General features: G+C 42.3%; 1 protein-coding gene across 4 annotated transcripts in view; it reads right to left on the bottom strand.

Annotated features, from left to right (window-relative positions):
* The window catches only part of PLCH1 (phospholipase C eta 1), a gene marked incomplete at both ends in the record, with an annotated part of 197,680 nt that extends 183,424 nt beyond the window's left edge, over positions 1–14,256 (bottom strand). For all 4 annotated transcript variants that reach the window (XM_080696174.1, XM_080696173.1, XM_080696171.1 and 1 more), the window contains one exon: positions 14,178–14,256. In XM_080696174.1, coding sequence (XP_080552300.1) covers positions 14,178–14,256 — 79 coding nt within the window. The remainder of the gene's footprint in view (positions 1–14,177) is intronic.
* Between the last annotated feature and the right edge of the window lie 11,700 nt (positions 14,257–25,956).

A 25,956-nucleotide genomic window follows, 5' to 3' on the forward strand; every position in this document is an offset into this window, starting at 1 on the left:
GTTTCTGCCTAAAAGCAGGCAACTATTCCAATGTAGATTAACCTAGCTAAAAGCAATTAACCAGTCAATGGAAGAGGAGAACTAGGCCTGTCTCTATCTAAAGACAGATCTTAGTTGAGGAGAACTAGGCCTTTATCTAAAGACAGATCTACATGATGATCCAGGGAGGATGGAGCAGGGTTTGACCTTGCCCTTCATGAAAGAAGATACCTTGCCACACCTAGCTGGGGGAGGTACCTTACAGGGTAAGGGGAGGTACCTAACAGGGACGTTCACTACGTCAGAATTACGTGAACAAGATGGAGGTCATGGGTATAAAAAGTCCGGCCCACGTATAATCCCTTTGGTGTATTCATTTCGAGTCACCCCCCATGCCATTTTGGCATGGGGCTGTATTTCTATTTTCTGTATTTCTATCTTTCTAATAAACGTCTTTAAATCTTCAGCAACTGTCCAAGCTATGCATATTTGTTCTTAGCTTAGGACAAGAACCTGCGGTAATTTTCTGGTTTTGGTTGTTTTGGGGTTTTGTATTGGGTTGGGGGAAAGTGTGTCCGGGACCCTTGCAGGGGTCCCCGGGGAACGGTTTCCCCAAACCATATTCTCCCAAAATCTGTAACAGACCTCAATAATCAAAAGTAGCCAGGAAGTAAGAGTCTACCCAAGACAGTACAATGAGACGGAGTACTTTCAAAAGCATTCATTGGAGAAAAACAAAACAATTTTGCATAGGTGCTACACTAAGTTGAGATATGCAGTAATCCAGCTACAGATGGAATGCCGTTCATGGGGAATGACGGGGGAGAGGATAGACTTAGCACTTAGCGGAGGCTTTCATGGAGATTTTTTTTTCCAGGTCTGGGGATGGAACCCAGGGGCATTCGACCTCCGAGCTACCCTCCCTGCCCTATTTTTTATTCCTTATTTTGAAACAGGGTCTCACTAAGTTGTGGAGGGCCTCACTAAGTAGCTGAAGCTGTCCGTGAACCGCGATCCTTCTGTCTCGGCCTCACAAATGCTGGGATTACAAGCATGAGCCACCACGCCCGGCTCATGGAGAATGTGTGTGTGTGTGTCTGTGGTACTGAGGATGGAACCCAGGGGCATTCTACCTCTGAGTGACACCTCCAGCCCTATATATACATATATATATTTTTTTAATTCTTTATTTTGAAACAGTGTCTCACTGAGTTGCAAAGAACCTCACTAAGCAGGTGAGTCTGTCCACAAACTATGATCCTCCCATCTCGCCTCCCAAATGCTGGGATTGCAAGCGTGCTCCACCATGCCTGGCTTTCCAATTCTTTTTCTGATGTGGTAAACAGACTCAAGGAAAAGAAGGCCCCTAAATGCAATGCAGCCTGAGGACAGCCTTACAAAGTGCCACACAGGGGCCAAGCCTACCTTGCCAAAACCTCCCTTCCTGCAAGACTTTCAGCAACATAGCAAACCCATTTCAAAACAAAAAATTAAAATTAAAAATAGGTGGAGGTGTAGCTCAGAGGTGAATGACCCTGGGTTTGATCCCCAGTACCAAAAACTTAAAAAAAAAAATCCAGAATTGTATATGCATTGGAAGTGTCTGGAGCTAGAAGAGGATGTTCAAAGCTCACTCACTGGTTGGCAGATCAAGGCTCTAAGTAAAGAAATGCTACTCTAACACACAATCGAGTGCCGGCCCCAAGCCCCTGCAGCCGGCAGGCTGCCCAAGTCCTAACTCGCGAATAAGCTGGCCTAAGTGAATTGCAACTCTAATTCACTTGTACATAATTTCATTCTCCCTTTATTTTTACCAGTCAGGATCTGGCATTCTTCTGTCTTCTTCCAGTGAGGATGGAATTCCAGGGACAGAGGGGGCTTCTCCACTTCTGTCTAAATAGCACCACAGTTGTCCTGAAAGCTTATGGTGTCAGCCCTGGCTGACAGCCTCTCCATGGTCAGGAGGAACCCATGACCATCACACACACACACACACACACACACACACACACACATACACACACACACACACACACACACACACTAACTAACTAACTAAAGTTTGCTGCTTCAACAGGTACAATTCCCTTTGGATTCCAAAATCTAGGCAAAAGACAGAGAAGTGGAAAATACAAAAAGTAGTAATTCCTAACAGGTTCTCTTATCACTGGACATAAAACTAAGTCAGTTGGAGAGAAGCTCCTTTCTGCGGCCAGCAAACATGGCTGACTTTTCCAGACTCCCCGTCCCCACAGCACGGTGAATCGCAGAAGAAATTCGGGCAAAAACAGGCCACTCGCCGTGTGCTTAGCAGCCTTTCTCTTTGGCTTGTGATATTCTAAACTACATCCAATGAGAATGTGACTGTGCCGCCTCTCTGACCCCAAAATGAGGCTCGGAATACGGCTAGTGAACTATACGACAGACTGCAAATATTACCTTTTTATTTTTACATTCCATGGCCATTTTACCCACAAAGTCCTGATTTTAATGTAGCTCTTTTCTTCTGGGAATTCTGCTTGAGTGTGTACAGGCACATGCATGTAATTCCAGGATCTGATGGGTGGGAGGGACTGAGACAGAAGGATCACAGGTTTGAGGATAGCCTCAACAACTTAGCAAGAACCTCAACAATCTAGCAAAACACTGCTTTTAAAAAAAAAAAAAAAAATTAGCCAGGCATGTTGGCGCACGCTTGTAATCCCCGCTCTTGGGAGGCGGAGACAGGAGGATCGCGCAGGTTCAAAGTCAGCCACGCTGGCTTAAGAGACCCTGTTTCTAAATTAAAAAAAGTATAAAATAGGTCTGAGAGTATAGCCCGGAGGTAGAAGAGCTTCCAGGAACCAGTACCACCAAAAATTAATTAATTAATTAATTAATTGATTGAGTTAAAAATAGGGCTGGAGGTGTAGCTCAGAGCTAGTCCTATCAGAGGTAGACCTGAGTCCTATCCCCAGTGCCAAAAACTTTTTTTTTTTTTTTTTTTTTTTTTTTTTTTTTAATTTTATTTTATTTTATTTTTTTTTAACAATTTTTTTTATTGAACATAAATAGTATACATTTACACTATATTTGGTGCCCTCTCCCCCCGCCCCCGTTTTCTCCCCCCCCCACCAATGGTTGGCCAGGTTAACCATGTCTTATTCATAATTTTACACATGTTCAGGTGAAGATGCTCCTTAATCAAGATCGGCCTTTCTCCTCTCCTATCTTTCCATTAAAACTTAGCTAGTATTTCCCCTCTAATATCTGGGGTCCTACTGGTATCCTTTGTGTTTTCTAGTTTGGGCATATTAGAGGAAACATGTGTATCTTCTCCTTCTGTGCTTGGCTGATCTCACTTAACATGATGCTTTCCAGGGCTTTCCATCTTCTTGCAAATGATAAAATTTTGTTCTTCTTTATGGCTGAATAGAATTCCATTGTGTGTATTTCCCACAGTTTTGCTATCCATTCATCTGTTGATGGTGATCTGGGTTGGATCCATATTTTGGCTATTACAAATTGTGCTGCTATGAACATAGGTATGCATATGTTGCTGTATTTCTCTGAATTCAACCCTTTTGGAAAGATACCCAGGAGTGGTATAGCTGGATCATATGGTGGATCTATTCCCACCTTTCTTAGGAATCTCCACACAGATCTCCATAGTGGCTGAACTAGTTTGCACTCCCACCAACAGTGTAAAAGAGTTCCTCTTTCCCCACATCCTCGCCAGCATTTGTTGTTGTTTGATTTCTTTATGCTTGCTACTCTCACTGGGGTTAGATGGAATCTCAGTGTAGTTTTGATTTGCATCTCCCTGATGGCCAGTGATGAAGAACATCTTTTCATGTATCTATTAGCCCTTTGTATCTCTTCTTTTGTGAAGTGTCTATTTAGTTCATTTGCCCATTTCTTGATTGGGTTGTTTGTTTTGTTGGTGTAGAGCCTTTTGAGCTCTTTGTATACTCTGGATATTAGCCCCCTATCAGAATGGTGGCTGGTAAAGATCCTTTCCCATTCTGTAGGCTTCCTCTTTAGGTTATTGATAGTTTCCTTTGATGAGAAGAAACTTTTTAGTTTAATGTTATCCCACTTGTTTATTCTTGCTTTAATTTCCTGAGCTTTGGAGGTTTTGTTGAGAAAGTTACTGCCTGTGCCAATATGTTGTAGTGTTGAACCTATGTTCTCCTCTACTAACTTCACCGTCTCAGGTCTAATTTCTAAGTCTTTGATCCATCTTGAGTTGATTCCTGTGTTAGGTGAGATATAGGGGTTTAGCTTCATCTTTTTACAAATGGCTAGCCAGTTCTCCCAGCACCACTTGTTGAAAAGGCTGTCTTTTCTCCAGCGTATGTGTTTGGCCCCTTTGTCAAAGATTAATTGACTAAAGATGTGTGGGTTTGTTTCTGTATCTTCTATTCTAATCCACTGGTCAGTATATCTGTTTTTGTGCCAGTACCATGCTGTTTTTACTACTATTGCTCTATAGTATAGTTTGAAGTCTGGGATTGTAATGCCTCCTGCGTGTTTCTTGTTATTGAGAATTGCTTTGGCTATTCTAGGTCTTTTCTTTCTCCATATGAAGTTCATGATTGATTTTTCTAGGTCTCTGAAGAATGTCACTGGTATTTTAATGGGAATTGCATTGAACCTATAGATCAGTTTTGGCAGAATGGCCATTTTGATGATATTTATTCTGCCTATCCATGAGCACGGGAGATCTTTCCATCTTCCAAGGTCTTCTTCTATTTCTTCTTTTAATGTTTTATAGTTTTTGTTGTAGAGGTCTTTTACATCTTGGGTTAGGTTTATTCCTAGGTATTTTATTGGTTTTGAGGTTATAGTGAATGGAATTGTTGTTTTTGTTTCCTTCATTGTGGATTCGTTGTTGGCATAAAGAAAGGCCACTGATTTCTTTAGGTTGATTTTGTAACCTGCGACTTTGCCGAATTTGTCGATCAGCTCCAGAAGTCTTTTGGTTGAGTTCTTTGGGTCTTCCAGGTAAAGGATCATGTCATCTGCGAATAAGGATAATTTCACTTCCTCTCTTCCTATGTGGATTCCTTTGATTTCCTTCTCTTGTCTGATTGCTGCAGCAAGAGTCTCAAGGACTATATTGAAAAGGAGAGGTGAAAGTGGGCATCCTTGTCTTGTTCCTGACTGTAGCGGAAATTCTTGCAGTTTTTCCCCATTCAATATAATGTTGGCTTTGGGTTTGCAGTATATTGCCTTGATGATGTTGAAGTACTTTCCTTCTATCCCAATTTTTTGCAGTGTTTTTAACATAAATGGGTGTTGGATTTTGTCGAATGCTTTTTCAGCATCTATTGCTATGATGATGTGGTTTTTGTTCTTGGTTCTATTTATGTGGTGAATAACATGTATTGATTTGCGTATGTTGAACCAGCCTTGTTTTTCTGGGATGAAACCGACTTGGTCGTGATGAATTATTCTCTTGATATAGTTTTGAATGCGTATAGCTAGTATTTTGTTTAGAATTTTTGCATCTATGTTCATTAAGGATATTGGTCTGTAGTTTTCCTTTCTTGAGGTATCTTTATTTGGTTTGGGGATTAATGTGATACTGGCCTCATAGAAGGAATTTGGAAGAGTTCCATCTCTTTCAATTTCCCGGAACGTGTTATGAAGTATTGGTATTAGTTGTTCACTGAAGGTTTTGTAGAATTCAGCTGGGAACCCATCTGGGCCTGGGCTTTTCTTTGGTGGAAGAATTTTTATTGCCGTTTCTATTTCTTTGGTTGTTATTGGTTGGTTTAGGCTTGCTATGTCCTCTTGGTTGAGTGTAGGAAGGTTAACTGTGTTTAGAAATCTGTCAATTTCATCCAGGTTTTCAAATCTATTGGAGTATAAATTTTTAAAGTAGTTTCTGATAATGTTTTGAATTTCTTCACTATCAGTGGTGATATCTCCTTTTTCATTTCTAATTTTGGTAATTTGAGTTGATTCTCTTTTTCTTTTGGTTAGGTTGGCCAGGGGTTTATCAATTCTATTAATCTTTTCAAAGAACCAACTTTTTGTTTCATTGATTCTTTGAATTGTTTTTTTGTTCTCTATTTCATTTATTTCTGCTCTAATTTTGATGATTTCTCGTCTTCTGCTGGCTTTGGGAATGGATTGTTGCAGAATTTCTAGATCCTTGAGTTGTTTCATTAGGTTCTTTACTTGGTGGTTCTCCATCCTTTTTATGTGGGCACTCAATGCGATAAACTTTCCTCTTAGTACTGCCTTCATGGTGTCCCATAGGTTTTGGTGGGTTGTGTCTCTGTTTTCGTTTGTTTCCATAAATTTCTTTATTTCTTCCCTAATTTCTGCTCTTACCCATTCGTCATTTAGTAGTGTATCATTCATTCTCCATGAATTTGAATACTTTCTTTCGAGTTTCCTGTTGTTGATTTCTACTTTTATTCCATTGTGGTCTGAAAAGATGCATGGGATTATATTACATTTTTTGAATTTGCTGGTATTTTCTTTGTGTCCCAGGATGTGATCTATTTTGGAGAAGGTTCCATGGGCTGCTGAGAAGAAAGTGTATTCTGTAGTTCCTGGTTGAAATACTCTGAAAACGTCTATTAGGTCCATTTGGTTTATGGTTTCCTTTAGTTCTAAAGCATCTTTACTCATCTTTTGCCTCGAAGATCGATCCAGTGGTGTGAGAGGCGTATTAAAGTCTCCCAGAATTATTGTATTTGGGTCTACTTGGGATCTTATGTCCAGAAGGGTTTGTTTTACGAATGTGGTTGCACCCACATTTGGGGCATAAATATTTACTATCATTATATCTTCTTGGTGTATTGTTCCTTTTAATAAAAGGAAGTGCCCTGATTTGTCTCTTTTGATGTGTTTTATTTTAAAGTCTGTTTTGTTGGATATCAGGGTTGCTACCCCTGCTCTTTTTCGGTCACTGGTGGCATGGTATATCTTTTTCCATCCTTTCACCTTCAACCTGTGAATGTCTTTGGCTGTGAGGTGAGTTTCTTGCAGACAGCATATGTTTGGATTATGTTTCCTAATCCACATTGCCAGTCTATGTCTTTTGATTGGTGAGTTAAGTCCTTTGACATTAAGTGATATTATTGAAATATGCTTTTTGTTTTCTGCCATTTTGTGTTCTGTCTACTCTTGGGTGTTGTGATCTTTCTTCTTTACTTAAATGGCCCACTTATTAACTTCCTCGCTTCTCTGATTCTGGAGTCTGCTTCTTTTTTCTTCCTTATGATTTATTTCTTTAAGAATTTTCTCTAGTGTTGGTTTTGAATTCATGAATTTTTTGAGATTCTGTTTATCCTGAAAGACTTTGACTTCCCCATTGATCTTGAATAGTAGTTTTGCTGGGTAGATTAATTTGGGCTGGAAGTTATGTTCTTCCAGGGTCTGAATCACGTCATACCAGTCTCTCCTAGCATTCCTGACCTGGGTTGTATAGTCTGGGGTGATTCTTATTGTTTTGCCTCTATATGTCACCTGTCCTTTTGTTCTCACTGCTTTTAAGATTCCTTCCTTGGCCTCTATGCTGGTCAATTTGGTTATTATGTGGCGTGGAGTGGTTTTTCTTTGGTCCTGTCTCAGTGGAGTTCTGTATGCCTCCTGTACTTGAAGATTCAAGTCTCTTTCCATATTTGGAAAATTCTCTGAGATTATTTCCTTGAAGATATTACATATGCCCTTGGTCTGTACCTCTATCCCTTCCTCAATGCCTATTATCCGTAAATTAGGGCGCTTCATATTATCCCATAATTGCTGGATGTTTAGGTTTTGTTGCTGTAAAGATTTCTGTATATCGCTGACTGTGTTTTCGGTTTGGGATGTACTGTCTTCTAATATTGATATTCTGTTTTCCATTTCATCTAATCTTCCAGAGTTTCTTTCTATTGCTGTCTTCATTTCACTTATTGCCTCTTTCATTTCATTCCAGACCTCTTTCTGATTCTTTTTTAGTGTTTCTATTTCACCTTTAACCTCCTCTATACTTGTTTTAAAACCTTTCATCATATTGAACAACAAGATTCTGAACTCCCCTTCTTGCATTTCTAGTAGGTCAGTATTCGTGATTTCTGCTGTCTCTTCATAGCTCCTGGTTCTCATATTTATAGTGTTCTCTGTCCTGTTTTTCTGATTTCTACCCATCGTTCGTGAGTAATGTGTTTAGTCAAATCTTAATATTAGGAGTTTAGGAGTATCGGCCAGTCAGCAGAGCCTTTCCAGTGTTGAAAGTGGGTGATGTGGGAGGAGCTGGGGTGATGGGTAAAGGAGTCAGATTAGGTGGAGGATATGTTAGGTTGAGAAGGACTTTAAGTATGATAAAGTAATAACTTGCTATGAATGAGAGAGAGTTAACTACTAGGACTCTTGTTGTTAGTAGAGTAGTTATGGATATAAAAAATACTTTGAGTTTTAAACCATGAGGTATATTATGGGGAAAAGTTTTGGGGGAGAAATGTATGTAGGTTAGTGTGGGAAGGTTTGTAAATAGGGATGCTGGTAGGAGCAGACAGACATAAAAAAAAAAAAAAAAAAAAAAAAAAAAAGAATCCCCTCAAGATACCAAGACTATTATGTAATCCAAGAAAAAGGAAGGTAAACCAATCAAAGGAGGAGAATGAAAGAAAAGGAAGGAAAAGGGAAGAAAGAGGAAAAAGGAAGAGGAATAAAATAAAAGGAACTAGCAGCCGTGTGAAATAAAAAAATAAGGCAAACTATCCAATGTATATATATATAAAACAACAAGTTAAAGTAAGAGAAGTTTGGATTAAAAGAAGAAAAAAAAAGAAAACAGCAATAACCATACTAAAACAAAAGCACTTTAAAAGCAAAAGAAAACATAACATCCACATTAAAAGTAAAACAAACAGTCCTACTTATTTACGCATATGGGGTCAGGTCCATATAATATGTGTGTATCTGATTGCTTGGTAGCTTTCAGGATACCGTCCAATGTCTCTTAGTTTTCTTTGTACTCTATTTTTATCTTCTTAAGTCACTCTGGGTGTTTGGACACCTTTTTCTCCTTTAGCTGCTTTAGGTTTATGTGTCCGGGTGTCTGGTTTCACTGTTATTTGATTCTGTACAGTTCACAGATTCTGCGAAATTCTAACCTGTGGTCAGCACATCTGCACTCACCACCCTCGCCTCCAGCCTGTGCTTCCCTATAGCAGGGGTGGAGAGTGACTAAAGTGTAATTGGCACTTCCCCCTGAGGTCCTGAGCAGATTTTGTGGCCCGATGGATTTTCTTGTGTCTCTGGAAATTCCAGCTGGGCTAGCCAGGTCTGGTCCCAAGATGTGCCCTGGGCAAATGAATGCTGGTTCCTGGGTGGCCACACTTACTGCCAGAGCTCTGCCTATTCCAAGAGTGCAGGCTGGATGCCCTGTTAATACTGGACCCTAGTGAGAGTGGGTGCAGCTGTCTATTGCTGCTGGTATGTTCTTCCAAGGTGTATTGAGCTGTGTTCTCACTTAGAACTAAGCATCTGGCTACCAGGAGGTTGGGAATACCCCGCGGTGGGCCAGGGGTGCAGGGTAGGTGCTCAAGGGTCCAGTGTGCGGTGTCCAGCAATGGTCTCTGCGTCCCGCGGGACGTAGAGGCTGGGGGTGCCCCAAGGAGATTTCCGGGTCTCCCAGTGCTTTTGCAGCCTGGAGGGTAGGCTCTGGCAAGGTGGCAGGGGTTAGCCACAGAAGCAGGCTCCAATTTAGGAGGGCAGTGTACAGGCACTGATTACTAGTAGGGGACAGGCAGGATGCGCGAGGAGAGTGCTCTGAGGCTTGAGCCCGTGGTGGGGGTTTGAGACTGCGACTCCGCACACGCTAGGACCCCAGTTACTAGGGCGCCCTCAGGTACCTGTCTTGGTGCAGGAATCCGTGTGAGTCTCTGTGCCGATGTGATCCGGTCGCTGGTGGGCAGACAGAGTTCTGGTGGGTGCTGCTCGCTGCTTAGAATGCGGTCCTAAGTCCGTTTTTATTCCCGGATTATCTTGCCGTGGAAATATCGGGCAGGCAGCTCCTTGGACAGCTGCCAAAGCAGCCCGCGGCTCAGCGTTCCGGTCCGCGGTCAGATTGTATCTGAGCAGGTCCCGTGTCCGATCTTTGTTCTTCTTGTTCAAGTTCAGGGTTCCGCCGAGGTACAGGATGTGTTTTGGTTCCTGGTATGTATTTGTTTTGTTGATTTAGACACTGCTTTCTCAGTATTTAAACTTTATTTACTTCAGCTACTGAGAGGTGCTGTGTCCCTCAGTCGCCATTTTGAAAAAAAAAAAAAAAAAAAAAAAAAAAAAATAAAATAAAATAAAATAAAAAAAACGTGCCAAAAACTTTTGAAAAAATAAATAAAAATAAAAGATAAACTTTTTTTGTGGTACTGAGGATGGAACCCAGGGGCATTCGACCTCTGAGCTATACCCCCTGCCCTATTTTTTTTATTCTTTATTTTGAAACAGGGTCTCACTGAGTTGCAAAAGGTCTCAGTAAGTAGCTGAGGCTATCCGCAAACCATGATCCTCCGGTCTCAGCCTCCTGAATGCTGGGATTACAAGCGTGCGCCACCACACCCGGCTAGATAAACTCTTGTCTTAAACAAGCATTAATATTCTGCAGAGGGAGAGGAAGGGCAGAGGGACCATTCTCTCCTGAATCACATCTGCTCAGGCACAACTGTCCAAAACCTGTCTTACACCCTCAGAAACACTTAAAGCTACTATTGTGTTATAAATTAGTACAGTCACAATTCTAATTGGCTTTGGTCCTTTTCATCTTGAGAGGCTTACTATGTCTAAATCCCTTTCAGAAGTTACTCTCGAATGTGCGAAGTAACAAGTCACATTTTTAGTGTTAGACCGCCCCCTAGTGCTCAGCAGAGGGAAGCTCACTCAGGACACGTCATTCTCAGAAACACTTCGACCAAATCTAGAACTTTGAAACTCACGGAGGCCAGCTTGCTTATCTCACAGAGGAGAGAGTTGAGCCTCTCGGACTTACAGCACTTGTTCAAGTTCCTACCCTGCTAGTTAATAACACTGCAAATGTTGTTGAAGAGAGCTTAGCCCTCTCAGAGTGTTCATTTCTCCATGAAAGTGGAAAGGAGGCTGGAAGAAAAGAAATAGCGGAAATAGTGAGGTTTGGGACTCAGGGTGATCAGTTGTTTAAAGTTCAGATTGCCACAGCAAAAGTTCCTCAAGTCGGACATGGTGGCGCACGCTTGTAATCCCAGGACTTGGGAGCAATGAGACAGGAGAATCACAGGTTCGTGGCCAGCCTCAGCTACTCAGTGAGACTCTGCATCTCAGGGAGACCCTGTTTCAAAATAAAGAATGAAAAATAGGGCTGAGGGTTTACCTCGGAGGTAGAATGTCCCTGGGTTCCATCCCCATTACCACACACAAACAAAAAAAAGCTCCCCAAGCCTGTCCTTCCATCTACAAAATGGGATGAAAATAGCAAATATGTTGAAAGTCAAAATAAGAAAGCCATTGGGCCCTTCGCACAAAGTATCTGCAACACAGTTATACATACCAACTGTAATGCAATTATAAAAATAGGTTAATATTGTCCTTCGATTTTTACAGCCTTTAAGACCTCTGGATGAAGGCTTTTAAAATAATTAAAATAGGGCAGGCATGGTGGCGCACGTTTGTAATCCCATTACTTGGGAGGCTGAGACAGGAGGATCGCACAGGTTCCAAGCCAGCCTCAGCTACTTAATAAGGCTCTCAGCAACTGAGTGAGACCCTGTTTCCAAATAAAATATAAAATAGGTCTGGGAGTATAGCCTGGAGGTAGAATAGCCCCACTACCACAAATTAATAATAATTAATAATAATAATAATAATAATAATAATGAAAAGTAAAAATTCAAGGCATTTAAATCCAAACTCTTTTTGAAGTTAGCATAAAATAAACTTTGTATCAATAAAATTAGTTTTTCTAACTATATTTCTTTGATTACCATACTGATCCTTTTTTTGCCTTTTTCTTTTTTTTTTTTGTACTGGGTGGGGATGGAACCCAGGGGCATTCTCCCTCTAAGCTATACTCCCAGCCTGATTTTTTATTCTTTATTTTGAAATGGAGTCTCACTAAATTGCAGAGGGCCTCACTAAGCAGCTGAGACTGGCCAAGAACCTGGATCCTCCTGTCTCAGTTTCCCAAGTACGGGGATTACAAGTGTACACCACCATACCCGGCACTGATCCTTTAAAAAAAAAAAAATTGGCATGGTGGCTCATATCTGTATTCCCAGCTACTCAGGAGGCAGAGGCAGGAGGATCTCTTGAGTCCAACGGTTTGGAGTCAACCGGGAAACACAGTAAGAGCTTTGTCTTAAGATAAATAGGTAAAGTTCTAAGAGAAAAATGCCACATGACAACACTGTGTGTGAAGGGGAAACAAAGAGCAGGATCCCGGAACAAAGGTCAGACCCCCACTGTCACAGTGCCCGGCCCTGGTTCCCTATCTCCCTGCTGAGGCACTCCGCCACAGAATATCTAGAGAGCTGGCCCAGAAAAACAGAGGCAGGAATTTTGGTTTTGACCTTGCAAATAACTGGCTCTGTCAACACGCCCAGTCATTTCCCTTCTACTTCCCTTTCTCCACAATGAAGTCACCTTCTGCCCAGCAAGGTGGGTAAATGCTGAAAATAAACAAAGTCGGCTCCAAGCTGCCCAATAAGATACACAAAGTAAGTTGCGTTTGTTATCTTCAGCTTAAAGCGTTAATAGGCCTTAAGTCTGTCACCAAACCCAGCAAGAAAAACCAACCCTTGGGATTCTGTTCATCAGCACTGGGCTCCTCGTGGAATCTCTCTTCCCTCTACTACTCTCCATGTAAATCTTTGACTCTCAAATAAATTTCACTCAAGGGTGTCCTGATAGCGGGATTGACAGGCCTTATCCCTGACTGTATACCACAGAGCCGGCAGATGTCAGCAGGGGAAAGGGCATTCTTCTTGGCTTGCCATGAGAACGACTAATATTGATTACTCCCTGACTCACAGCTGCTGAAACCCACCCTGATGATGATTAAGTGTAAACTGCCCTGATCTGTTACAATATGTGGCCAGATACACAAATTGGTCTCAAAGTCCCAACAGACCGCAACAAGAATGAGTGGACTTCTTTTTAATTAGTGTTTCAAGCGGGTTGGCCGTTAACACCACTTAACATGCGAATTTGGAAGTGTACACCCTGCTGGTAAGAAGCACTGACTGGTATACAACAAATATTACCTGAACACACACATACTCTTAGCCTGGCCCATAATAATTATAAACATCAGACAGAGATATTACTAAGCCGGGCGTGGTGGCGCATGCTTGTAATCCCCACGCTTGGTAGGCTGAGACAAGGAGAATCGCACAGATTCAAAGCCAGCCTCAGCTGGCTTAAAAGACCCTGTTTCCAAATAAAATATAAAATAGGTCTGGGAGTATAGCCCAGAGGTAGAAGGCCCCTGGGTTCCATCCCCAGTACGACAAAAAAAAAAGAGTGATATTACTAACCAGATGTGGTAGCATATGCCTGTAATTTTAGTACTTGGGAGGCTGAGACAGGAGAATCGCAGGCTAAAGGCTAGTCTCAGCAACTTAGACTTTCAGCAACCTTTAGCAAGACCCCATTTCAGAATAACAATTAGTAAGTAAAACTGGACGGAAGTGTGGCTCCCAGGTAGAATGCTCCAGGGTTCAATCCTCAGTACAAAAATAAAGAGAGGTGCTACTGGAGTCAGCGGTGCAGTAGAAGAGGGGAAACACTGATATAAATCACCCTATAAAAAGCCGGGCGTGGTGGCGCACGCTTGTAATCCCAGCGCTTGGGAGACTGAGATGGGAGGATTGCACAGGTTCGAAGCCAGCCTCAGCTACTTAGTGAGGCTCTCAGCAACTCAGTGAGACTCTGTTTCCAAATAAAATATAAAAAATAGGTCTGAGAGTGTATCCCAGAGGTAGAAAGCCTCTGGGTTCCATCCCCAGTACCCCCCCAAAAAAATCATCCTATAAGACGCAAAGCATTATCCTGTTTTTGAGGCGGGGCAAGCCGCTAACAACTGTGTACATCAGCGGGAACTTTGGGGTAATTAAGCATGCACACGTCCAATCGAGCTCCTGGCTCCATCCAGCGATTTTACCATGTTTGCATCTAGAATGCTGGAAGAAAAGCGCCATCAGAAACTAGAGGGAGGACACTCCATGCACGGCTGGACAGCTCACCGTGGAACACGCCGTTGTCCACCAGGAAGTGCCGGCGGTACTGCACGCAACTCCTTTTCTCCAAGTTCCAGTAGCTCATTGTTAGGAGGTTGCTGGCACGGCATCAAAAACAAATTGCCCTGTCAAGAAAAAAAGAACAGGACGACACAGTGAAGAAAACGCCAGCCACACGCTCATGCTGGCCGCACAGGGTATCCGCTCCCTCCCATCCTGAGGCGACTCCTCGGGGAATTCCACACGCACCAGGATGCACCAGGACATTCCCACGGATCACCATGCAGGGCTCCCTCTGCAAGGAGTCCCTGCTGTTCCCAAAGTCACTGCTTCAAGCCCCGCTCCTACTCTCCCAGGACCAACCCCGGCCACACCGGTGACCTTTCAGGAAAGGAAACTCCTGTCGCAGGCAGGGGAGGCTGTCAGCCTCAAGCTTCTGATTTTTGCATTGGCACCATTCTGAGGGGGACTAGATGATCACCCATGGAAGTGTGAGAAATTATTACAGTGTCGACTGGCCACGGATAAGCCAAGCAGCCAAACACCCACCTGCCTTTTGGGGACCACTAGCACCTGGACCTGTCCGGGCTGAGCTTCCTGCTGTAACCAGAGCTGGGCACAGGCTTGGAGTCCCCGGGCTCGTGGTGTCAGCTCCTGCGTGATACTCCCCCTCTGTCGGCAGAAACATGATGCTAACAAGAGCAAGGACTTGAAAGCAGAGATCGGAGCAAGTGATGAATCAAACCCCTCCAAAGCTGGTTGGTGTGCATAACCCTGAACAAGGCTGCCTTTGTTCCCAGGATTTGGCTAGAGCAACTTTGGAGAATTCCAACCTCCTGTCAGCTCACAAAATCAAGTAAGGTCGGAGTGAAGTAAAATCCATGGGGGCTGGGGTGAGGGGGCGTTATCTGTCCTATGAGAGCAACTTGGAGTTTCATAAAGTACTCCAGGGTGAAGTCCACAGGTTAGTGAGGAAAGTAAACCAGCACAGTGTTGTCTCTTATCAGAGCAGCTGGTATCAGCTGCTAAAGCTCTGTCAGGGCTTCTCCTTGGCTCCCCAGGGCTCAGCCTAACCTTCCCCAGAGGGGACCTTCCTGAACAGCCGTCTATCCTCCACTGGCCTCACCTCTACCTGGCTAGGTCTAGCTGCCTGCTCATCCTACTCTCTAAGGCTGGGCACAGTGAAGTAATCCCAGCACTGGGGAGGCTGGGACAGGAGAATCACAGTTTCAAAGCCAGGCTCAGCAACTTAGGGAGACCATCAGCAACTTAACAAGACTGCCATTTCAAAATCTAAAATTATGGGCTAGGGGTATAGCTTGGAGGTAGAATGCCCCTGGGTTCAATCCCCAATACCCCCCAAAAAAAGAAGGCTAGAGATGTAGCTCAGTAGTAGAGTGCTTGTCCAGGATGCTCACGGCCCTGGGATTGATCCATAGTATGAAGGAAGGAAGGAAAAGAGGAGGAAAAAAAATAACTGATTATGGAAAAAAACCATCTCCACCCTCTTCTTAACCTAAATGTCAAAAATCAAAGATAAAAAGAAGATTCTGAATGAAGCCAGGCACAGTGGCATATGCCTGTACTAGCGATACTTAGGAGACCAATATTGCATGCTACAAAGATCTCCTCTTTAAAAAATATTCTGGCCTGGCATGGTGGCGCATGCTTGTAATCTTAGTACTTGGGAGGCTGAGACAGGAGGATCCGGGTTTGCAGCCAGCCTCAGCTACTTAGTGAGGCCCTCTGCAACTTAGAACTCTTTTCAAAATAAAAAATAGGGCTGGGGATGTAGCTTAGAGATAGAATGCTCCTGGATTCAATCTAGCACCACAAAACATATATCTATATATAGAGAGATAGAGAGGGAGATAGAGATATATATATTCTTAGTTTTATAAATAATGTAATTATGGTTGTGGCTGTAGCTCAGTGGTAGAGCATGTGTGAGTCAACACAAGGATCTGAGTTCAATCCCCAGCACCAAAAATAAGTAAATAAAGCAAGTATAGATGTTCATTAATATAAAAAACTCAATCAACATACAGGTTTCTAGTCTTTACAGTGAGTCACAAAATCAATGACTTACAGTGACAAAGGAGGTAGATATAAAAACAACTAATAGTTATTAAAACTAGTTTTTAAATCCGCCTCCAGAGCAAGGTTAAGATGGGATTATTTGTAAGTGTTGAGTCTCCATATGTTGCCCAAGCTGGCCCCAAGCCCCTGGGCCCGATCGCACCTCCTGCCTCAGTCCTCATGACGAGGTTCCCAGGTCGCCACAGTTGGCAGGATTTGTTTTAAGTGGATGGTAAATGTATAGCAGGTAATGTTATAACCTATATATTTCATTTGTCTTTCACAATATACTTTTTTCTTTTCCTTTTTAGAAGCTTGAAATATACAGAAAAGTTCAAAAACTCACCACACAACGACATTTATCACAGACACACCAGCATCCTTTTTTTTTCCTAACACAAACTACACCCTACTATTGTGTAACCTACTTTTTCACTTAGTTGCTAATATGCTGTGGCAGTCTAGCCTTGTCAATGAACATACTCCACACAGAACAGAAAGGTGATTTGAAAAGGAAGTTTTAATCAATTCAAAGTCACTTAGCTCCAAAAAAGAAAAAAAGAAAAAAATTGGGGGGGATGGAACCCAGGGGCATTCAACCTCCAAGCTACACCCCCTGCCCTATTTTATATTCTTTATTTTGAAACAGGGTCTCACTGAGTTGCAAAGGGCCTCACTAAGTAGCTGAGGCTGTCCAAGAACCACGATCCTCCAGTCTCAGCCTCCTGAAGGCTGGGATTACAAGCATGCGCCACCACGCCCGGCTCCAAAAAGTCTAACATAACAATATCAACTAAAATAAATAAATAAATAAATAAATAAATAAATAAATGCCATGTAAGTGCATAAAGAAGATTCACACATCACATGGACTAAAAAGTGTCTGTAAAATTTAACCTCTCCTAAGCTCATTCTCTAAATGACTCTGTAATTTCTTTCTACATTTCTTTATTTTTATGTGTGTGTGTGTGTGTGTGTGTGTGTGTGTGTGTGTGTGTGTGTGTGTCTTACTGGGGATTAAACCCAGGAGCATTCTACCTCTGAGCTACCCCAGCCCTGTGTGTGTGAGTGTGTGTGTGTGTGTGTGTGTGTGTGTGTGTGTGTCTTACTGAGGATGGAACCCAGGGGCATTCTACCTCTGAGCTACACCCCCAGCCCTATATTTTATTCTTTATTTTGAAACAGGGTCTCACTAAGTTGTGGAGGACCTAAGAGGCTAAGGTTGGCCTGAAACCCTGCAGTCCTCCTGTCTCAGCCTCCCAAGTACTGGGATTAAAAGCATGTGCCACCACACCCGAATTATTTTTACCATTTTTAATTGTAGTTACATAAACAAACTTGCCAGAGTCAAACCAGGCAGAAAACTGTGGTATCTGAACATCACCAACAAAGAAATATTAGAAATTCAAGGATTGCACCTTTAACTAAGAACAAGTATCTGCAAAAACCATTTGTCAATTTGTCTTACTCATTTTAAAACTCTACAAAGAAAAAAATATCTTTCACACCCATAGCTACTTTTTATTTATTTATTTATTTTTTGTGGGTTTTGGGGATGGAACCCAGGGGCATCCTACCTCTGAGCTACACCCCCTGCCCTATTTTTTATTCTTTATGTTGAAACCAGGTCTCACTGAGTTGCGGAGGGCCTCACTAAGTAGCTGAGGCTGTCCTCGAACCATGATCCTCCGGTCTCAGCCTCCCGAATGCTGGGATTACAAGCATGCGCCACGCCCGGCATACCTACTTAATTTAACTAAAACCCCCTAAGTGAAAGTGCCACAGTGGTGGACATCTGCTCTCTCCTACCTCTGGAAGTAGCACCCCAGTTTTCCTCTGAGAAACTCCTCCTCTCACTTCCTGTCCCGGGGATGCTGGTGCCACCATCCCCATCCCCTGGTTCAGGTGGGGATGTGGTCAGGCCTGGCAAATCAAAGACCCGCATTGGTATAAGAGACGCTCATGCATGGCCTCTTCCAGACCACAGAGCCAGGCCAGGTTCTGTTTGAACTGTTGAAGAAAAAATTTCTTTCTCTGTTGGACTCAGAAGTCATAGAGATATGAGCTTCAGAATATATAGTTCCTGGGTGCCAGCTTATCCATATGAAGAAAGTACCTGGGTGAGATTGGATCCCACCAGAGGGGCAGTGAGGAGCCCAGGCTTGCTAATGTCAAGTTGTATCTGAAGCCACAGCTATCCCCTCACACCTGAAGTTACACCTATCCCTGCATTTTTTGTTAAATAACCCAGTCTATTTCTTTCTTTCCTTCTTTCCTTTCTTCCTTTCTTTTTTTTTTTTTTTTTTTTTTTTTTTTTTTTTGTGTGTGTGTGTGTGTGTGTGTGATACTGTAGAGAGAACCCAGGGGCATTCTACCTCCAAGCTATATACCCAACCTTACTTTTTAGGGTTTTTTTGTTTTGTTTTGTTTTTGGGGGGGGGGTTGGTGGTACTGGGGTTCCTGGAAGCCGTTCTACCTCTGGGCTACACTCCCAGACCTATTTTATATTTTTATTTGGAAACAGGGTCTCTTAAGCCAGCAAGGCTGGCTCTAAACCAGCACGATCCTCCTGTCTCCGCCTCCCAAGTGCCGGGATTAAAAGCATGCGATGCGCCACCACGCCCGGCTTTTAGGTTTTTTTTTTTTTTTTTTTTTTTTTTTTTCGGGTCTGGGGATGGAACCCAGGGGCACTTGACTTTCGAGCTACACCCCCTGCCCTATTTTTTATTCTTTATTTTGAAACCAGGTCTCACTGAGTTGCAGAGGGCCTCACTAAGTAGCTGAGGCTGTCCTCGAACCGTGATCCTCCAGGTCTCAGCCTCCCTAATGCTGGGATTACAAGCGTGCGCCACCACGCCAGGCTTATTTTGAAACAAGGTCTTACTAAGTTGCAGAGGGCATAAGTAGCTGAGGCTGGCCACAAACCTGAGATACTCCTATCTCAACCTCCCAAGTACTGGGATTACAATCATGCACCACCATGCCCGGCTTATTTCTTTCAGTGTTTTGTTTAAGCCACAGTGAGTGGGGTTTTCTGTCATTTGCAACCAAAGAATCCTGACTGGTGAAATACATCAACATAGCAGGCCGGGCATGGTGGCACACTCTTGTAATCCCAGAATTTGGGAGGCTGCGACAGAAGGATCACAGTTCACAGACAGCCTCAGCTACTTAGTGAGGCCCTTTGCAACTCAGTGAGATAGAGAGAGAAATAGCAAAGTGTAAAGAGAATCCATCGGAAGTCAGGTATGAAAGAGAACCCACCGAGTGGTCAGGAGGTCTCTATTTTGGTTTCAACTCAGACTCACAGATGACCTTGCAAGTGTTGAACGGGACCTTTCTGATTGAGAAGATGACTATATTAACCAGACATGGTGGTGCACACCTGTAATCCCAGTACTTGGGAGGGTGAGACAGGAGGATCACAGGTTTGAGACAATCCTCAGCAATTTAGCCAGACTCTAAGCAACCTAGTGACACCCTGTTTCCAAACAAAAAATAAAGGGCTGAAGGTGTAACTAGAGTGTAAAGTGCCCCTGGTTTCCAGATACAGTCCTCATATCACCCACAGAAAAATAAAGAATATTTCTATATTTACATGGACTTTCCCAAGAAATAGGCCTCATTCAAGACCTGTGTTCTATTGAAAAGGATCTGCTTTGGAATTCCTTTTGCTGCCTAAGATGCAAGCAAATCTATATTGCTACTTTAACATGAGTTTTACAAAACACCATGGCTCTCTTGAAGCCACATGAATGGCTTACAAGACAAATCATTCCAGTTCATATATGGAAATCAGAGTTATAATACTGAGCTAAAGGAAAATAAAATAGGGAAATGTTTTAAAGTGGAGGGAATCTGTCTACTGGCATCATTCCCTTTAGCTGTCTGCTGCAACTGCCTTCACCATGGCCATCCTCTGGCACCCTCCTTTCATAAAAACATTCCTATGCATGCTTTAATCGCCTTGTGACTTAAACAGTATTTTCTTGTCTATCTTGTTCTTTAAAATGGCACAATAACCCCGTGGGTTACATATTATTGAGCATTCATGGAAATAAAACAATGGGAACCCACATATTCCTACTCTACATCCACTGTCCCCGTGTGCAGCACTTCCCTCCCCGACATTCTGCTTCCTTGTGTCAAGAGCCTAGAGTTGCATTCCCGATGCTAGACCAGACACTAGTTCTTCCCACCTCTAATCTTCAACCCAGCTCCACTGTGGACCAAGAAGGAAAGATTCAATGAGACACCACATCCCTTGTCCCTCCATCCAAGTGCCTTTGGAGTGTACAGATTGGAGATGATCAGAGCCAAGTGTCAATCCTTTGGGTATCAGATGGGGACAAGCTATGTTGAAATGAAACATCAATGAATCTGAGCTACTTAGACCTAGTTCAGAATCACCACGGCCAACTTTACTAGCCAAACATCGCTGTAAAAACTGTCTGAGAGGCTTCTATGTTCTCTAGACCACGAACAGCCAGAAACACGGCTATAGCCAGAAACTTAAACGTCATGTGTAAGCTCGAACTGCTATTGGAAAGGAGTGATTAACTCCTGGAATGTAGTAAAGAATCAAAGGGGCCTTGGGAAAACACCAGACTGGAAAGAAAAAGAAAGAGAGGACCTGATGCTGCCTCTGCCTAACGCTGTCTCTGGTCTGTACTCATGCCTGGGTTTTGTTTTGTGGTTGGTTGGTTGGTTGTTTTTGCAGTACTGGGGATGGAACCCAGGGGCATTGTACCCCTGAGCCATATACCCCCAGCCCTATTTTTTCAGTCTTTTTATTTTGAAACAGGGTTTCACTGAGTTGCGAAGGGCCTCGCTAAGTAGCTGAGGCTGTCTGAGAACTGCGATCCTCTGGTCTCAGTCTCCCAAATGCTGGGATTACAAACTTGAGCTACCAAGCCAGGCTTCAAACCAGGTTTTCATTTGCATGACAAAAAAGCAGTGTGGCCAATAAGAAGCTCTCTCAGAGAGAGCCCTTCCAGCCCCAGGTTCCACATCTTATTAGTAAGGATTGGTGATGCCTCCTCCCTAATACCGCCACACATTCATCTTTAATTATAAATTAAAATAATCCTGAAAACCCATGGTATTAACTCTGGAGCTCTGGTTGTGTAGCATTCAATTTATATGGAAAAGCGCTTATTTCCTTCTCTTTGAGCCTTACTGAGAGATAAAAGGCAAAATTAATAGGCTCTGACAGTAATGCTCTATGAACGATAAACCCTTAGGAACGGGAAGGCCTAGGAAAAAAGGTCTTAAAACTCTGCCCTGCACCTCACCACTGCGAACATGACAGATGTTTGGGAATTTCTGCAGCAGGTGTCCCCAAGAGTTAGAATTCAGACTAAATTAAGTGAAAAGCTAAGATTTCAAAGAAACTTGCTTCTCTCATTTTTCCACGAATTTTAAGACAAACCAATTAAGAGAATTAGACAGAGCAGGGCTGGGGGGCCAGGGCTCCTGTTCCTGTGGCCCAGCCCCAGACTAATAACTTCTAAAGCAACTCGGAGGCATGGGTCAGGCCTCCCAGGACCATGACCACGGCCCCTTACCCCATGCCCCTCCCAGTGCCCCCCATGGGCTGCTCCCCCACTTCCCACTGGTCTCCCAGCATTACCAAAGGGGTCGTTAAAGAGCTCTGCAAACGGACTAATTCCTCAGCCTCCCAGCTATATACACAAAGGAAATAAATAAAAGGGTACTTTGTTCATTTTTTTTAAAGCTCGAAGGAGACAACACTAAACCCCAAGTTCCTGGTGGGCTTTCTTTTCTGTAAAGCAATCAAAAGCTGAAAATGCTCAGAGCTAGCTCCACAGAAGACGATTCAATCTGCCCTCCAAAGTGGCTGGGATGCTGTGTGTGAAAGGGCCAGTTTATTTATTTATTTTATTTTTTTTTTTTTTTTGGTGGTACTGGGGTTCCTGGAAGCCCTTCTACCTCAGGCTACACTCCCAGACCTATTTTTACATTTTTATTTGGAAACAGGGTCTCCTAAGCCAGCGCACACAGCTGGCTTCGAACCTGCGCGATCCTCCTGTCTCCGCCTCCCAAGCGCGGGGATTACAAGCGTGCGCCACCACGCCCGGCTGAAAGGGCCAGTTTAAAATAGAGTAACTCTCCAAAGCTAGAAAGAACCCATGGCTTTGGGTCTAGCTCATGTCACTTGTATCTTTTTAAAACAGACATCATTGCTTTTCCATTTCTAATATTGCTGTGTCCCATCTTCTCGTTAAATCAATCTCACCAGGTGTCTGTCAACAGCACTCATTTTTACAAAGATCAAAATTGTGTCATTACTGATCTCTTCTACTAAACGACATGGAATTATTATCGTTTCCTTTCATTTGTTTTCTTTGGATCTGTTTTGCATCTTTTTCTAAGTTCTAATTTCAGTACTTAACATTAATTTTCAGGCTTTTTCTTCTCTTCACACAAATTAAGGTATTAATTTATTATTATTATTTATTATTAATAAGACTTGTTTTATGATATAGTTTTATGGTCATTTCATAAATGTTCTATGTTTGAAAAAATTGTATACTCTGTGGTTTTGAAATGCTGTTATCTTCATATTTTATGGTATTGTTTATACTGTTGAAATAGTATATGTTAATTGATTTTTCCCTCATTTTGTCAATGAGGGGCAATATTAAATTCTTTCTAGAATTATATGATTATTATTGTAGTTTTCTCAATTTTCCTTTTATGTTGAAATCATGTCATTAGATACATATAAGGGTTTTGTTGGTTTGTTTGTTAGTTTGTCTTTTGCGGGAGGATACTGGAGATTGAACTTAGGACCACACATATGCTAGACCAGTTTTGTGCCACTGAGCTATACCCCCATCCCTTTTAATTTTTTAATTTTATTTTAAGTCAGGGTCCACTAAGTGGTCCAAGCTGGCCTCAAACTTATCCTCCTGCATCAACCTCCTGTGCAGCTGGGATCACAGGTGCATGCAACCACCTGGCTAAGTTTTTTATCTTTCTGATAAATTGAGACTCTCTTTAACCACTATGATGCCCCTTTATCTCCATAATGTCTTATTTTTATTAGTATACTTTTCAAAAGTCTATTTTGTCTGATAAATGGTTTTTACTAACCATTTATCTTTTTCTATTGCTTTACTTTTTTTTTTTTTTTTTTTTTTTTGGTACCACAGATGGAACCCAGGGGCATTCTACCTCCAAGCTACACCCCCAGCCCTATTTTCTATTCTTTATTTTGAAACAGGATCATACTAAATTGCAGAGGGGCTCACTAAGTAGCTGAGGCTAGCTGCGAACCCGGATCCTCCTGTCTCAGCCTCCCAAGTACTGGGATTACAAGTGTGCACCACCACGCTTGGCTTATTGTTTTACTTCTGAATATTCTGTATCCTTTTGTTTTAGACATGTCTCTTATAAACTGCATTTAAATTAACTTTTCATCTACTCTACTTTGGTTCCTTTATAATTATTGATACATTGAGATTTATATCGTATTCTGTGCTTGCTGTTTTTCTGGCCTATTTTATACTTCTTTTCTCAGCTTTCTTGATTCCATTGAGATTTTTTTTTTTTTCATTTCATTTTCATTCTGAACTCATGGGAATTGGAATGATCTTGTGATCAGGTCTTGGGTCACTGTCACTCTTTTTTATTCCATGAGAATCCTACCCCTGTTCAAGAAAAAGCAGGGTTCTCCCCAGTATCCAAAGCAAATAACATCAGAGCCTACTGAAGTCTGAATGACCAATTATTTCCACTTCCCTTCAGAAATGCAGGGAGACAAAAACTCTGTGTAGCCACAAGGCACGATGAGAACTTCAAGTTAGCTTTGATTCCAGAGCAGAGGAAGAAATCACATAGAACTACGACCAAGCCGCGCCAAGCCGGGCATGGTGGTGCACGCTTGTAATCCCAGCATTTGGGAGGCTGAGACAGGAGAATCGTGGTTCGCAGACACCTCAGCTACTTAGTGAGGCCCTCTGCAACTCAGTGAGACCCTGTTCCAAATAAAGAATTTTTAAAAATACACTGGGGGTATAGCTCAGAGGTAGAATGCCACTGGGTTCCAGCCACAGTACCGCAAAAAAAAAAAAAAAAAAAAAAAGAACTACAACCAAGTCTGTTGTTGATGCCATACGCCCAAAACTAGAAACTCCTTTCGGTACTAAGATACCTGCTCTCCTGGAGCTACAAAGATAGGAGAAATGTTAAGATGCTGTGATCAGAGTCTGCCAGGTGGCCAGGCCGGCGCCAGGGCCTTCAGGAGCAGGATTGAAACTTGCAATGCGGCATACATAGAGAAACATACAGAAAATAGAAATTCAGATGCTTTCCCTGATATGCAAAAACTAGGAAGAAATGAGCAATAGGAGGAGATCTAGTTGAAGAAAGGGCCCCATGGAAGAGCAATTAAGGTGACCAATTAGAGGGGATGGGATGGGGGAAGATGGAATCTCTTCAAAATGCAGGATATACGTAAACAAATAAATCAGTGTTAATCACCAAATCTAGCATGGGACCAAGGGAGGGGAAGGGAATGGGACGGGGAGGGGATAAGGGCTATTTGGATGATGTGTGCTTGTATACCCTCACAATCATGTATTCTATTGTGATGTTTGACTACAATGCACTAATAAAAATATATTTTAAAAAATAAAAATAGAAACATTGTATAGTAAAAAGAAAGAAAGAAAGAAAGAGTGAAAGGCAACTAAATTACTTAATAAAAGTAAGTGGAATGATCGGATTTTTCTACCAAGCAGTGCTCAGAGAAACAGTTCATTTGCTTTTTTACCAGAGTTATTTTTTTAATCTCTCCTGGAAAAAAATAAAATGACATTTCCCACTCTGAGGCTCTGCTCCAAATGAAATTTATAGGTTAGACGTATAGCTTAGTGGTTGAGCACTTGCTTAACAGGCTCAACACCATGGGTTCAATCCCAGGACCTGCAAATAAAATAAAATTTATAAAGTCACGCATAAGTAAAGAAGAGAAAAGCAAATTTCATCTGCAACAAGATGTTAATTTTTACCTATCAGATTATTGTTGGGAGGGTATAGAGAAATTATCACTGTGATACATTTCTGATAGGAATAAAAATTGCTCAGATTCTATGGATACTATCTAAACCAGACTATACCAATAAGACATAGTCCAACCAAAATGTCAAAAATCAAGGACAAAAAGAGGATCCGGAAGCCGGGCATGGTGGTGAATGCCTGTAAAGCCAGTACTTAGGAGGCTAAGACAGGAGGATCAAGGTTCAAGGCCAGCCTCCTGGCCTCGGCAACTTAGTAAGACAGTCAACAATTTAACAAGACCCTGTGTCAAAATAAAAAGGACTGGCAGTGTAGCTTGGAGGTAGAATGACCCTGAGTTCAATTCCCAGTACCAAAAATAAAAGAGGATCCTAAAAGCAGAAAAAGAAGCTTCTCAAACAGTGAGGGACTCCAATAATCCTAACAGCAGATTTCTTGGTAGAAACTTAAGAGGTCAGGAGGGCATGGAATGATATTTTTAAACTACTGAAGAAAAAGAACCTGCCAACCAATAATACTTTACCCAACAAAACTGTCCTTCAGAATGAAAGAGAGATAAAGACTCTTATAAATAAACAAAAGCTGAGGGAGTTCACCTCCACTAAACCTGTCTTACTAGAAATGTTAAAGGAAGTTCTTTAAGCTGAAAGAAAAGAATACT

Source organism: Muscardinus avellanarius, assembly GCF_963383645.1.
Source record: "Muscardinus avellanarius genome assembly, chromosome: 5".
In the NCBI taxonomy this organism is placed as follows: Eukaryota; Metazoa; Chordata; class Mammalia; order Rodentia; family Gliridae; genus Muscardinus; species Muscardinus avellanarius.